The sequence below is a fragment of the Lissotriton helveticus genome, chromosome 4_1 (genome assembly GCF_964261635.1).
Source record: "Lissotriton helveticus chromosome 4_1, aLisHel1.1, whole genome shotgun sequence".
Lineage (NCBI taxonomy): Eukaryota > Metazoa > Chordata > Amphibia > Caudata > Salamandridae > Lissotriton > Lissotriton helveticus.
The window spans coordinates 85,893,433-85,908,163 of NC_136063.1; the positions used below are offsets into that span (position 1 = coordinate 85,893,433).

A 14,731-nucleotide genomic window follows, 5' to 3' on the forward strand; every position below is an offset into this window, starting at 1 on the left:
CCTATTCCCCTGGTGTCAGGGGGTCTCTCTCTGTTAAATTCAACAATGTTTAATAATTAGTACAGCATCCATATCTTTTTTCTTTAAAGTCCGTACTTGACATCTGGTTAACTCACTTGTCCTTTCACTTACTGAGAGTCTCAGCAACTAGACACTCTTGAGCTTTAAAAATTACAATTTCATTTCATTTCATATTGTGAAGCTTAACATCAAGTACAGTGCTGTCTAGAGCTGTGCACCATGTGATAGAGTGTGCTGTCTAGTGCAGTGTACATTAAACTGTATACTACCTTGTACCGTGTATTACTGAGTATCATCTTGTGCAAAGAGTGGCCTAGAGCAGTGTGCAGTTTCGTACTGTGAGTATCTATCACAGTGTGTAGGACAGTGGTCTCTCAAGCACAGTGTTTTGTCTAGGACAGTGGGGGTACTCTAGCACAGTGTCTGTGGTGTGCTCTGTAGTACAACTGTCTAGAGTAGTCTGCCGTCTAAGACAATGGGTGTTGTAGAGCTGTGTACCCTCAATAGTTTGCTCTGTAGTATATTTTGCTGTCTAGTGTAGTCTTCCCCCTAGGACAGCGGCTGCTTTAGAACTGTGTGCTCTATGCAGTGTACTCTCTAGTATATTGTTTGACAGGTGGTTATAACTTATATGTGCATATATGTCAGTATTTGAAAGCAGGGAAGAGTAAGATAGTGGACAAAAATCTGAGGAGTTTAATTTCTTATTTGATTAACATTTAAAATGATCATTTTAGGCAGGAGACAACAGATAAAAAGCCATTTTGGCTTTAAAACTCAGGAGTCTCCGGTCTGAATCATGTCTGTAAAGCATGCAAGAATGATGTGGGTGGGCAGTGCACATATCAGTGGGGGCTGTGTGGATGTGACCAGTGCCCGTATCAGTGGGGGCTGTGTGGATGTGAGCAGGGCACGTATCAGTACTTTACGGCACCACCGCCAATCCTCAAATGTCCCTTTAGTGCTTTGAAACATGATTGGAAATATCTAAAACCCACATCCTCTCCGACATCTGTCTCGTCCTTTAGTAAGGAGCTACAACCCTAGTTTTATGTCCTAGTTTAAGGAGCATACAAAATGTATTGCTGTGTCTGAGGTCCCGCACCTTGGAGTCCTTGAGGTCCTGCACCTTGGAGTCTCTGAGGTTCTGCACCTTGGAGTCCTTGAGGTCCTGCACCTTGGAGTCCTTGAGGTCCTGCACCTTGGAGTCCTTGAGGTCCTGCACCTTAGAGTCTCTCGGGTCCTGCACCTTGTATTCTCTGAGCTCCTGCCCCTTGGAGTCTCTGAGCTCCTGCCCCTTGGAGTCTCTGAGGTCCTGCACCTTGGAGTCTCTGAGGTCCTGCACCTTGGAGTCTCTGAGCTCCTGCCCCTTGGAGTCTCTGAGGTCCTGCACCTTGGAGTCTCTGAGGTCCTGCACCTTGGAGTCTCAGAGGTCCTGCACCTTGGAGTCTCAGAGGTCCTGCACCTTGGATTCTCTGAGGTCCTGCACCTTAGAGTCTCAGAGGTCCTGCACCTTGGAGTCTCTGAGGTCCTGCACCTTAGAGTTCTTGAGGTCCTGCACCTTAGAGTCCTTGAGGTCCTGCACCTTAGAGTCTCACAGGTGCTGCACCTTGAAGTCTCAGAGGTCCTGCTCCTTGGAGTCTCAGAGGTCCTGCTCCTTGGAGTCTCAGAGGTCCTGCTCCTTGGAGTCTCAGAGGTCCTGCACCCTATAAGTCTCTGAGGTCCTGCACCTTGGAGTCTCTGAGGTTCTGCACCTTGGAGTCTCTGAGGTTCTGCACCTTGGAGTCTCTGAAGTCCTGCACCTTGGAGTCTCTGAGGTCCTGCACCTTAGAGTCTCTGAGGTCCTGCACCGTGGAGTCTCTGAGGTCCTGCACCTTGGAGTCTCTGAGGTCCTGCACCTCGGACCCTGCTGCAAAATCTGTTTGTGGATATCTCTTTTCAGTCTACAGCCTTTGGGTTGACTACGTCTTGCTGGCTGCTTCAAACACCTCCCTAAGATGGGTCCTCGACTTTTCTTCTTTTACTTGTTGTTGTGAGCTGCTCCCCGGGGTCGTTCTGTAAACGATCAGAGGATTAGCCCCTCTGTTATGTCCCAAACTGCTTTCAGATGATCCCAAACCACGTGCACTGGATATTCACTCCAGGGCAGCTCCAAAAGTGAAATGCTGCCACGAGCAAGCAGGGGCTCTTGTCTCCAACTCCTGCCCGTGTCTCTTTCACTCTCCTCTTCTCCACCTCCCTCTGCATTTCTCCTCCCTTCTCACTCCCTTCCTGGTCAATCGCCTTTGTCTCTTTATTTTTTTATTTTATTTATTTTATTCGATTTATATAGCGCGTTATAACCCAGGGGTCTCTAAGCGCTTGTCCGGTAAGCACAGCAGAAATCCTGAAAGGGCCCTTCCCAGGAGTTATAGCCCACCCCAGGCCTTCTGGAAAAGAACAGTTTTCAACTTCTTCCGGAAGGACAACAGATTAGGTTCCTTACGCAGATCCGCCGATAGATTATTCCAGACTGCTGGGAGGGTATTAGAGATGGCACGACCACCCACTGTCGCCAATCTGAAGCGTGGTTGGGTAAGAAGGGTTGCTTCAGCAGATCTTAGCACCCTACCCGGTTTGTATGGAATCAGGCGGGTCTTAATGTATCTTGGTGCCTTGCCATAGAGCGATTTATGTGCAATACATAACCCTTTGAAGAGCACCCTCTGCCTTACTGGGAGCCAGTGCAGTTCGCGCATAAGTGGGGACACATGCGTGCTCCTGGGTTTCTTATGAATAAGCCTAGCGGCATCATTCATCACCCCCTGAAGTTTGTCCAAGAGTTTTTGGGGCAATCCTAAATAAAGCGAATTGCCGTAGTCCAATCTTACTAATATCATTGCGGAGACCGCCCGTCTCAAGGTGGAATAGGACAATAGTGGCGCAATTTTTCTAAGTTTTCTAAGTTTCTTCTTTCACCTTTTCTCTATTTCTCTCTCCGCGTCTTTGTTGACTGGAACACTTTCAAAGGTTCGAGGATTGGTTTGAAGACTGGAGCGATATTACTAAAGAATGAGTAAAAATTAAATGAGGCACAAATTATAAAAGTATTGAGATTAATTAATATCCAGATTAAAGGAACCTAATCTAACAAGTGGAGCAGGAGAGAAATCATAAAGTGCACTTTTTAATAGAATGCCCAATGGATTTGTTTATACCTGGATTTTGGACAATACATGACATTGTGACTCAGACACAGGTACAAGCCCCTTTCTGTGCTTCGTGTTCTAGTGCACGCAGGGCATCTTAATTCAACTGTGACTTTTACTAGCCGAGGGCAAAATCTCCCTGTGCAATTTCTTCATGTGCCTCTTTATGACACTGAATGATACGGTCATAATCCATGCCTATTTTGTGTTGTCTCTTTTTTTAAACAACTGCTGCTCCCCAACCACTTCTCGTTTTTATAAAGTTTTTCTTTTGATGCCCTCGCCGGGGCTAAAACCGATGGATTGATGTGCCGTGCGTTACATGTTAGGTGAAAATATCAAGAGTGGTGGTTCGCTTTAAATTTTAATAACTGCTCTAAAACCTTTCCCTTGTGGAAGCGCTAGTGTTAATCACAAGTGGATGAAAGGTGTTTGGCACAGCCTTCTGAACATAGAGCATGTCTGTGGATTGTACCATTATGCATAAACCTCTGAATGTGGAATATTAAGCCTGAATAACAAATGTACTATAATATTGTAACTCAGAAACCACATCACTTTGCCTCAGTTTGAAACACTGTAGTATGCATCTCTCTACTATACCTGTAATTATCTCAGAACTAGTGCTGTCATTTAGCTGCTAATTACACTGAAAAACTTTGCCAATTGTGCCCTCTCATATCTATTGGTAATTTAACTCTGAGTACTGGAGCCACTCGCAGTCAGATAGACACCAGTCATACGTTATATATGTTCATTAAACCAGGGCATTAAACTAGGGTTGTAGAGCTCTAGGGCTCTACACAGGCGCCTTACTACAGGATGAGGCAGGGGTAGGTGAGGATGTGGGGTTTAGACATGTCCAATGATATTTCAAAGCACTCGAGGGACATTTGAGGTTTGGAAGGGGCACAAGAAAGTGCTGAAGGAGGTTTGGAGTTCCCTGGAGTCAGGGGGCATTTTTATAAGACTGGGAGTTTGAGGAGCTGGGTTTGGTGAGAGCTTCTTCGGCAGAGGCAGGACTCAGCCTTCGTCATACTGCGAGGTACCAGTCTGTTAGTGATTGATTGACAACCCAATTAAAGTTTCTTAGAATGAAAGGGAGTTTTTAAAGACTGTGGATGTTTTTTGAGATCAAGCCTGGGGGGCTCAACACAGTTTGTAAGGGAGGAGAGTAGTTGTGAGGTGATCTATGAATAATAGTTGTCTGAGGTTGCATTGCTCTGGCAGCAGAGTAGATTTCTGTGAGCTCAATACTGACATTTCCACCCTGCAGCCAGACCTGCTCCTTACACACAGAGAGGAGGACAATAAACCAACCTTACCTGTCCAGGGTGCTTCTGACATCCTGCAAAACAGAAGAACAGACAGAGGGACATCAGTTTCCACAATCAAAATTAAATTCTCGCAGACGTTTAGGTTTTAGACACACCTCAACACAGACAGTTTGTGATATTCTGAATAGGGTCACATGACACAGCACAGCTTGGGATATCCCAAATGGGCCCTCAAGGCAGCAGAACTTTTAAATTTTGATTGAGGGCAGAAGACAGTTCAGTCTGATATATTCTGAATGTGTCATGCATTATAGCCTCTCGTCCCTGAGATCAGACGACATATCCTGTTAAAACTCCTGCATCGCTAGAAATATTTGGTGATATACCAGAGAAACAACTAGTATCCATAATCAAAGTATACCACGACAAAATACTTCTAACGCTCTTATAAGGAATAAAATGTACACCTGTAAATAAACAAGGATAAAGCACAGGATAAGACCTTTAAGTCTTTGTTCCTGTTAGAAAACGTCTATCCATACAAGCTGCAAAACTAAAACTGGGTATAACCCGTGCTCAGGAAAATGCACTTCTGTCTCCTATACCAGGGTATTTTCGTTCACAACAGGAGGCTCTTAATACTCTGGGAGAATTGGTGACACTTGAACTGGAACAGCCTCAATAATTAAATTATGTTCTATGTAAAAAATTGGACTTTGCTCTGAATTGTTTCAGTTTTGAAGACAAATTATGAAATGAATGGACGGACGTAGATTAAGTTAGGAAATCTTTAGGGGGAGGGCTTGGCATAATCTTGCAAAGTACTCTGGGGGGCATGTCTTTGACTTTTCTAACAGTCTTGATCCCAACGATTCAATTGAAACTAATTGCAGAAAGTTTAATGAAGCGATTACAGCGACCTTGGGGAAAATAGTGTCCTTTATTAAGTAAAAACCCTGTATCAATCTGTATGTCCCATAGTATAATGAGTCATTAAAAGCAACAAAACTAGAGTGCAGTCAATTTTGAAAGGCAATGGCGTCAGTCTTACAAACAACATTAAATAAGTATAAAGAAGAGATACGCACAGCAGAAGCAGCTTTTATATGGATTCTATTTTAGCCGCCACTAATAGCTTTGAGATCTTCCGGGGTTCATCTTATCCGCAGTGCTTCAAACATGATATTACTCCCACGCAGCAGCCGTGTGATGATCTTGTGTCTTCTTTGAAAAGAAAGTCAGCAAGATCTTAGAGGACATTGGTAATTCTTCTGAGGTGGAAGCTGCACCTTCTAGTGATAGCACCACCATGACTCTTGCTTCTTTGTCTAATGGAGATGCTTCAGAAATGTCGAGGCTTGGGAGTGGTGAGAGCCCCCATTGGAGGATTGAATTCTTTGAGCCAATTGCAAAGGAAATCTGTTAACAATCGCTTTGTTCACAATGTTCCCCATTAGACTCTTCTGTCTAAACTGTGGAAAAAATGGATGGATGAGTTGGTGGCACCACTAACATTACTCTGTAATCAATCACTAAAAGACGAGTACCACTCAGCTTGAAGACGACTGTGGTCCTGCCTCTTCCGAAGAAGCCATCACCAAACCTAGCGGTTTTGAGTAATTATAGGCTAATTTCTCTCCTTCCTTTCCGGGTGAAAATTCTGGAGTATCATGTTAGTAAGATCTTTCCTTCCTTCTTAGAGTCTTACTTCTTGCCTGAGGAGGAACAGTTTGGCTTTAAACCGGGCCATGGTACAGAGACTGCACTGTATGAGATCTGTTTGAGAGCAGAGAGTGGTCAGTCCTTGTCCTGCTGGATTTGTCGACCACTTTTGATACGGTCCACCACCACACCCTGCTGACAAGGCTGGCGGACTTGGGTGTTGGTGGGACTGTACGGAAGTCCGTAAAATCCTATTTGCAAAATCGCTGTCAGGTGGTGGCGCAACCCCCTTATCAATCAGTTTTTAGACACATTAAACAGGGGGGGGCCAAGGTTCAGCACTGAGCCCGGTGCTGTTTAACGTTTATATGCAGCTTCTAATTTCCCTGATAAAGACGCACCACATTTCTGTGGTTAATTATGCAGATAAGCAGCTGATTCTGTCTTTTAATAATAATCAGCCACATGCTGTAAAATCTTTCCAGACCTGTTTAGTGAATGTTGTACACAGGATGAGTGCAAACTCCCTTAAACTAAACAGGAATAAGACAGAATCTTTATGCTGCCCGGCGAACAAGATTTCGATGCCATTAGCGATGAATTTCTGGCCACTGCCTATAACTCAGTTCCGCCTCTCAGAAGCAGTGCACAATCTTGGAGTCACTTTTGTTGATCGTCTTTCCTTGGAATAGTATGTGAACAAAGTGCCTGGTGTTTGTTTTGAACGGCTTCAAGTACGAACACAACTGTTCCCTGTCCTACCTGATCTGGCTAAAGCAATAATTTTGTGAGGTGTCACTCAGTAGATTAGACGGCTGTAATGATCTATTAGGAGCCCCTGGCTACTCGATCAAGAGACTGTATAGATTTCAGGTGGCTGCAGCAAACCTGGTATTAAACAGGCCACAGAGATCCTCGGCTTCCAGGGCTCTGAGGGGCTTTATTGGCTCCCTGTGGAGCAGAGGGTTTTCTTCGAGGCGATGTGTATTGTGTTTCAGGCCCTTCAGAATAAGGGACTACACCGCTGCAGCGTAGACTGAAAAGATATCCTCTGGGGAGGGCGCTACGGTCTGCAACCGCTAATCATATTAAGGAACACGAGTTCTCTTGGTTCGACAAGGGGGTAGTGCCTTCCCAGTGAAGGCTGCCTAGACTTGGAATAGGAAACCGTCTGAATTGAGGCCTCGGCAGATTTGTGGAAATTCAGGAAAGCCCTGAAGACCTGGCGGTGTCCTAAATGATGGCTGTCTGTAACACAGCACCTGTCTTGGTTCTTTTTCCCCCGTGTAATCAATTGCTGCTACAGTCCAGGCTACCAGTCTGGTCACAGTGAGCGCTATAAATAATATAAATAAATACATTTAAGACCTCGAGCACCGGAGCTTGATGACCATTTTGGATAAACAGCGCTGAATCCGGATTAAAAAAACATGAAACCAGTAGTTGGTACGGCTGTACCAAAGTATGCAGCCATATCTCACAATGAGACCGTTCTACCAGAACCTTCTTTCTTCACCCGCGCACACAAGTTTGTCGGTAAATGTAACTAAGGGGAGGTGGGACGGTGCCTGCGGGACTGACCACAACTGCACACTGTAGGAATTATACGTAGAGTCTCAACCAGTCAATGAGCGAAACCAGTGCTCACTCTATTTATTTAAACTCCATCGATAATAGCATTATTAGTCATTTATCAAATGTGTTCTCCTGATATTTTAGTTTAATAATAACATTAAAATGTATTTATATTTTGCACTGTTTTAAGGATACTCATTGTTGACCTCTGTAGGAGATTTTTAGCAATAGTCCATACCCACATTATGAATGCGGTCATGCGACACAACGCAGTGTGATATTCTGAATGGGATTGTTTGACGTAGTACAGATGTTCTTTATACTGTGTTGGGCGTCCATTATAGAAGTAGGTTCCTCTGCATTGAATCAGTCCGTGCATTGCGTTGGGCTGTCAGTGCAGAGGATTTGCTTTAGTTGACCTTGTTTGTATATTTTGTTGTGTTGTCAGAATACAGGAGCTCAGTGTAAATAAACCCTCTCTGTTGATCATACATGTGCTCCACTAACATTCAATGCCTCACACACCATATGAATGTAGCTCTTGTGTATTGTCTTGTATTTACCAAGCGGTGTCTCACCTTCAGGAGCTCTAACGCTGGCTCCTTGCATTTCTTTTCCAGATCTGCAATGAGGGCTTCAAGAGAAGTGATTTGATTGGACAGTTTGGAGATATTTGCATTTTCTTCCATGGTGATTGTCTTCTCCATCTCCTCCAGTCTCTGGTACAGCGTCTGCTCTTTCTCTCTCAGGAGCTGGTGCAGCTCTTCAATCTCAGATGCAATTTTCTGCTTCTCCGCTCTCACCTTGTTCTGTAAGGATCAGAGAAATGATGGTTAGATTCTGGGATGATTTCAATGAGCCCCGCCATATGCAGTGTACAGGCTGGGGGTGAGGAGACACAAGGAATTCTGACAGAAACCAACAAAACTAGGGCTGGTGCCACATTTGGCGGGCACAGGCGGTGCTAAGCTAAAGCTAAGTAAGAAAAAGGTTTTTTTGCAGCTGCGCACTCTCGCTGCCTTCCCTTCTATTGTCTTAGTTTTCCGTTTCCACCAACACAACCCCTCACTGGCTGTCCACTCTCCACCCACCTCCCCCGAGCAGTCCAACACAGCCCCCTCCCCCACTTAGCTGTGAATGGTCCACCAGCACAGACCCCCAGAGCCCCCTACTGAGCTGTATAATACCCAAGATCACAGACCCCCCACTGAAGTGTACACTGCCCACCGTCCAAATGTTTAGAGACCTCAAAGGAGTTGTGCACTGCACACAGCCATTCACAAAGCTGTACACTGCTCCCATAGCGCCCCATGCGCTGTGCACTGCACACTCACATTAAACCCCAGAGCTGTGTGCTGCACACAGCCCCCCTTACTGAGCTGTACCCGAACTGAGCTGTGCTCTATCCATTCACAGAGAACTAACCACCCATATAGCCCCTGACTAAGCTGCACATTGTCACCTAGACAGCCCCCACTGAGCTGGGCACTGTCCAACCACCTCACCCACTGAGTGGGACACTGCTCGCCCACCAAATGCCACACACAAACCCCACAGCGAGCTGCGCACTGCCCACCCAACAAGATCCCGAATGAGCTGTGCACCGCCTGCTCACACAGCCCTCCCCTGAGCTGTGCACCGCCTGCCCACACAGCCCTCCCCTGAGCTGTACACCGCCTGCCCAAACAGCCCTCCCCTGAGCTGTGCACCGCCTGCGCACACAGCCCTCCCCTGAGCTGTGCACCGCCTGCCCACACAGCCCTTCCCTGAGCTGTGTACTACCGTCCCACATAGCCCTCCACAGAGTTGGGCACTGCACACCTACATTCCCAAAGAGCAGCACACAACCCCCTCATACAGACCCTCTATAGGCTGTGCATTGCCCACAAGGCACCCACTGCATAGAGTTCTTCATTGCCCACACACAACCCCCGCTTAGCTCTGTTCTATAAACCCACAGCTCGCCCCACTGAGCTCTGCTCAAGCCCTCAGTTCCTCAGTCAATCTGCCCACTGAGGTGTGCACTGCTCACCCACACAGACCAGGACTGAGCAACGTACTGTTCATCCACAAAGCCCCCTACTGATCTGCACACTGCCCACCCAAACCTCCCTCACACCGTGTATACTGGAACTGATAGATCATATCTGTGATAGTGCATACGAATCCACAAAATGAATGACAGTTTTACCATTGATGGATGGAGCATCTAGTCTTGGTTGAAAAGCATATTTTGGGGAGGGAGGGAGGTCCTGGAAATAGTTCTGGGGTCCTCCTGCCTAAAGTATCTCCAGGCAGGTGGACGGCCTCGTCCTTTTATTACTTTATATCCTTAAATACATCTGCACATATTTTACCAGAAGTTTCCCCCAAGATAGAGAGCCGCCCCCTCCGTCCCAAGGAAGATATTCAAGAAAGGAGATTAATCAAATACGAAATCTGGTTATGGATCGCTTGAATCTGATGATAATGACAAGGTTAAGGAGGATAATAGAAGAGATTAGACTAAAGATAATTGATTTGTAATATCAGTATTAGGCCGGACTTGAAGACCCGATCTTCTACATTTCTCACCTACTTAAAAACTGTGAGCGGACCTGCAAAGGTTTATCAAACGTCTTACAATGAAACTCTTCCACACATAATGGAGACACCCGAATACAAGACTATTTGAGATTCAAACCCATCATATAAATGTGGAGTGCCTCCGTAATTTGTCACTACAATTCCCCTGTAACCTGCAATGGTGTAGGTAGTTTCTGGCAACAACTGAACATGACAACCCTGACTACTCAGGGATCGTGGAAAACAGTACAGTACTTTTTGCTCAATACTAGTGCTTACTTATTCTCCGAAAATACACAGACTGACGATTGATCGCTGCTGTGCTGAGTGGTCGCTCCCCAGTCTCACTGCCGAGACCTGGTATTGTTGTGCTGCGTTTTCACTTGTGTTGCTTTTAAATTAATTCCGCCTGAAGATTAATTGTAACGGTATCGTTGTGCAGCGTTTTCACTTGTGCTGCTTTTACATTAATTCCGCCTGAAGATCATTTGCATTGCACTGCCCTGGTCGCTGCTTCGCTTTTCTCCCGCTGACCTTGCCACAAATACCTTTACTTTCCAAGCGCGATAACCCCCGGCGCTCTGCTCTGCCCTCCCCTCCGCTGCCATTTTGTTTATGTTGTTGTTGTGAGCAGCGTGCGTCCTCTTGAGCCCGCCCCGCCTCCCAGCTGAGCCGCCCTCCCACTGACTATATACAGCGCTCCGTATCTGGAAGCGCTGTGATCCCCTCATCGCTGCTGTGCTGAGTGGTCGCTCCCCAGTCTCACTGCCGAGACCTGGTATCGTTGTGCTGCGTTTTCACTTGTGTTGCTTTTAAATGAATTCCGCCTGAAGATTAATTGTAACGGTATCGTTGTGCAGCGTTTTCACTTGTGCTGCTTTTACATTAATTCCGCCTGAAGATTATTTGCATTGCACTGCCCTGGTCGCTGCTTCGCTTTGCTCCCGCTGACCTTGCCACAAATACCTTTACTTTCCAAGCGCGATAACCCCCGGCGCTCTGCTCTGCCCTTCCCTCTGCAGCCATTTTGTTTATGTTGTTGTTGTGAGCAGCGTGCGTCCTCTTGAGCCCGCCCCGCCTCCCAGCTGAGCCGCCCTCCCACTGACTATATACAGCGCTCCGTATCTGGAAGCGCTGTGATCCCCTCATCGCTGCTGTGCTGAGTGATCGCTCCCCAGTCTCACTGCCGAGACCTGGTATCGTTGTGCTGCGTTTTCACTTGTGTTGCTTTTAAATTAATTCCGCCTGAAGATTAATTGTAACGGTATCGTTGTGCAGCGTTTTCACTTGTGCTGCTTTTACATTAATTCCGCCTGAAGATTATTTGCATTGCACTGCCCTGGTCGCTGCTTCGCTTTGCTCCCGCTGACCTTGCCACAAATACCTTTACTTTCCAAGCGCGATAACCCCCGGCGCTCTGCTCTGCCCTCCCCTCCGCTGCCATTTTGTTTATGTTGTTGTTGTGAGCAGCGTGCGTCCTCTTGAGCCCGCCCCGCCTCCCAGCTGAGCCGCCCTCGCCCCTCCCCCTTCCCACTATCCATATATGATAGATGCATTTACGCGCAGCGTTCACGCGCAGCGGTCGCGCCCAATGCGCGCCGAAGGTGCGCCAAAGGTAAGCCCGTCTACGCCCGTCCGCGCCTTGACCGCGCCCACCGCCAGACCCCCTGGCCCCCGTACCACACACCCCTCCCGCATTACTTACGATGCCACCTCCCTCCTAGCCCTTAACTCCGGCCGCTCCCCCAACTGCGCCCAAGCCGCTCCTGGGCACACCCATGGACCCTTCTCATGCATCTCCTGCAAGTTCGACGGCACCAAAACCAACTCCTCATCCACCAACGCGACACAGAGACCTGACACCAACCACCTGAAATGCATCCTGCTCAACACCCGCTCGATCCACAAACACGCCATCGACCTCTGGAATCTACTAGACACCATCTCACCGGACGTCGCCTTCCTAACAGAAACATGGATGAACGCCTCATCAGCCCCAGACATCACCATTGCCATCCCAGAAGGATACAAGATCATCCATAAGGACCGCGTCAAGCATACAGGAGGAGGCATCGCCATCGTCCATAAGAATTCCATTCGCATCTCAACCAGCTCAGACGACAACCTTGCCAGCGCCGAGCACCTTCACTTCCAGATCCACACCGACCCCAAAACCACACTCAAAGGCACCCTCCTCTACCGGCCCCCGGGACCCCGTGCACAATTCAATGACGACATCGCTGACTTTATCACCCCACACGCCCTCCCCTCCGAGGATTACATCCTATTGGGAGACCTCAATTTTCACCTGGAAAAGAGCAATGACAACAACGCCACCACCCTTCTGGACAACCTCGCAAACCTCGGACTCAAACAACTTGTCACTTCCCCCACCCATATTGCAGGTCACACACTCGACCCTATCTTCACCTCCAGCAAACACGTCTCATTCAGCCACACCACAGCTCTTCATTGGACGGACCACAGCTGCGTTCACTTTTTCTACAATAAGTCCACAATCCACAACCACCCTCAACCCACCCTGCGTAGAAATTGGAACAAACTCACCATCGACCAGATCTCCTCATCGCTCCTTCAAATCCCTCCTGTCCACTCCTCAAACCCCGACCAAGCAGCCATTAACTTCACCCAATGGCTATCCAACAGCGCCGACATCCTAGCACCGTTGAAAAAACATCAAATCAAACTAGGCAGCAAAAACGCCTCCTGGTTCAACGATGATCTTAAGAAATCCAAGAAACTCTGTCGCTCCCTCGAGAAAGCATGGAAAAAAGACCCAAACTCCAACACCAGGGACGCCTTCAAAAACGCCACCCGCATTCACCACCAACTAATCCGGTCTGCCAAGAAAGCCGCTTTCAAAGACCGACTAGATAACAACGCCCACAATAGCAAGGAGTTATTCAACATCGTCAAAGAATTTACCAACCCATCAGCCAACTCCAACGACATCACCCCCTCTCAAGCCCTCTGCGACTCCCTAGCTTCCTTCTTCCACAACAAAATTGCAGACATCCACAACAGCTTCGACAACCGACCTGGAGACCAACCCTCTCAACCTACTGTAGGACCTGCACCCCCCTTGAACATCCTTAACGACTGAAACCCAATCTCCACTGAGGACACCATCCGCCTGATGAACTCCATCCACTCAGGATCCCCAACTGACCCATGCCCTCACCACATCTTCAACAAAGCAGACTCCATCATAGCTCCACACCTCCGAGATGTCATCAACTGCTCCCTCTACTCCGCCACCTTCCCGGAAAGCTGGAAACACGCAGAACTCAGCGCCCTTCTGAAAAAACCCACAGCTGACCCCACCGAACTCAAAAACTACCGTCCCATCTCGCTCCTTCCTTTCCCGGCCAAAGTCATCGAGAAAGCTGTCAACAACCAGCTTGCCGCCTTTCTCGAAAGCAACAAATCCCTCGACCCCTCACAATCCGGATTCCGAGCCAAACACAGCACTGAGACCGCACTCATCGCAGCAACAGACGACATTCGAACCCTACTGGACAACGGAGAAACAGTCGCCCTCATCCTCCTTGACCTCTCCGCAGCCTTCGACACAGTCTGCCATAGCACCCTATTACAGCGCCTCAGTAACATCGGAATCCAAGGAAAAGCACTGGAATGGATCACCTCGTTCCTCACCGGAAGAACTCAGAGAGTCCGGCTCCCTCCATTCAAATCAGAGGCCTCTGAAGTCATCTGCGGCGTGCCGCAAGGATCGTCACTCAGCCCCACCCTCTTCAACGTGTACATGAGCCCCCTTGCAGCCATCGTTCGCCAACACAATCTCAACATCATCTCCTACGCTGACGACACCCAACTGATCCTCTCACTCACCAAGGACCCCAACACCGCCAAAAACAACTTACACGAAGGAATGAAAGAAGTAGCCGAGTGGATGAAGCACAGCTGTCTGAAACTTAACTCAGACAAAACAGAAGTCCTTATCTTAGGTACCTCCCCCTCCGCCTGGGACGACTCTTGGTGGCCAGAGGCCCTGGAAAAGCACCCATCCCGACGGACCACGCACGGAACCTGGGCGTCATCCTGGACTCCTCACTCTCAATGACCAGACAAGTCAACGCCGTCTCATCATCTTGCTTCAACATTCTTCGCATGCTCAAAAAAACATTTCGCTGGATCCCCACCGAAACTAGAAAAACGGTCACTCACGCACTGGTCACGAGTCGCCTGTACTACGGAAATACCCTATACGCCGGTACCACCGCAAAACTCCAGAAAAAACTCCAACGCATCCAAAACGCTTCAGCCAGGCTCATACTAGATATCCCGCGTAAAGAACACATCTCTGGTCACCTGAAAAACCTCCACTGGCTCCCCATAAATAAGAGGATTACTTTCCGCCTCTTAACCCACGCACACAAAGCACTTTACGAACTTGGACCC

At 47.9% G+C, this 14,731-nt stretch overlaps 1 protein-coding gene across 1 annotated transcript in view; it reads right to left on the reverse strand.

The window, feature by feature from the left end:
- The window catches only part of LOC144827025 (E3 ubiquitin-protein ligase TRIM39-like), a 129,600-nt gene that overhangs the window by 6,086 nt on the left and 108,783 nt on the right, over positions 1 to 14,731 (reverse strand). Inside the window, exons 3-4 of the mRNA XM_078685491.1 lie at positions 8,302 to 8,532; positions 4,535 to 4,557 (exon numbers count right to left, since the gene is read on the reverse strand). Coding sequence (XP_078541617.1) covers positions 4,535 to 4,557; positions 8,302 to 8,532 — 254 coding nt within the window. The remainder of the gene's footprint in view (positions 1 to 4,534; positions 4,558 to 8,301; positions 8,533 to 14,731) is intronic.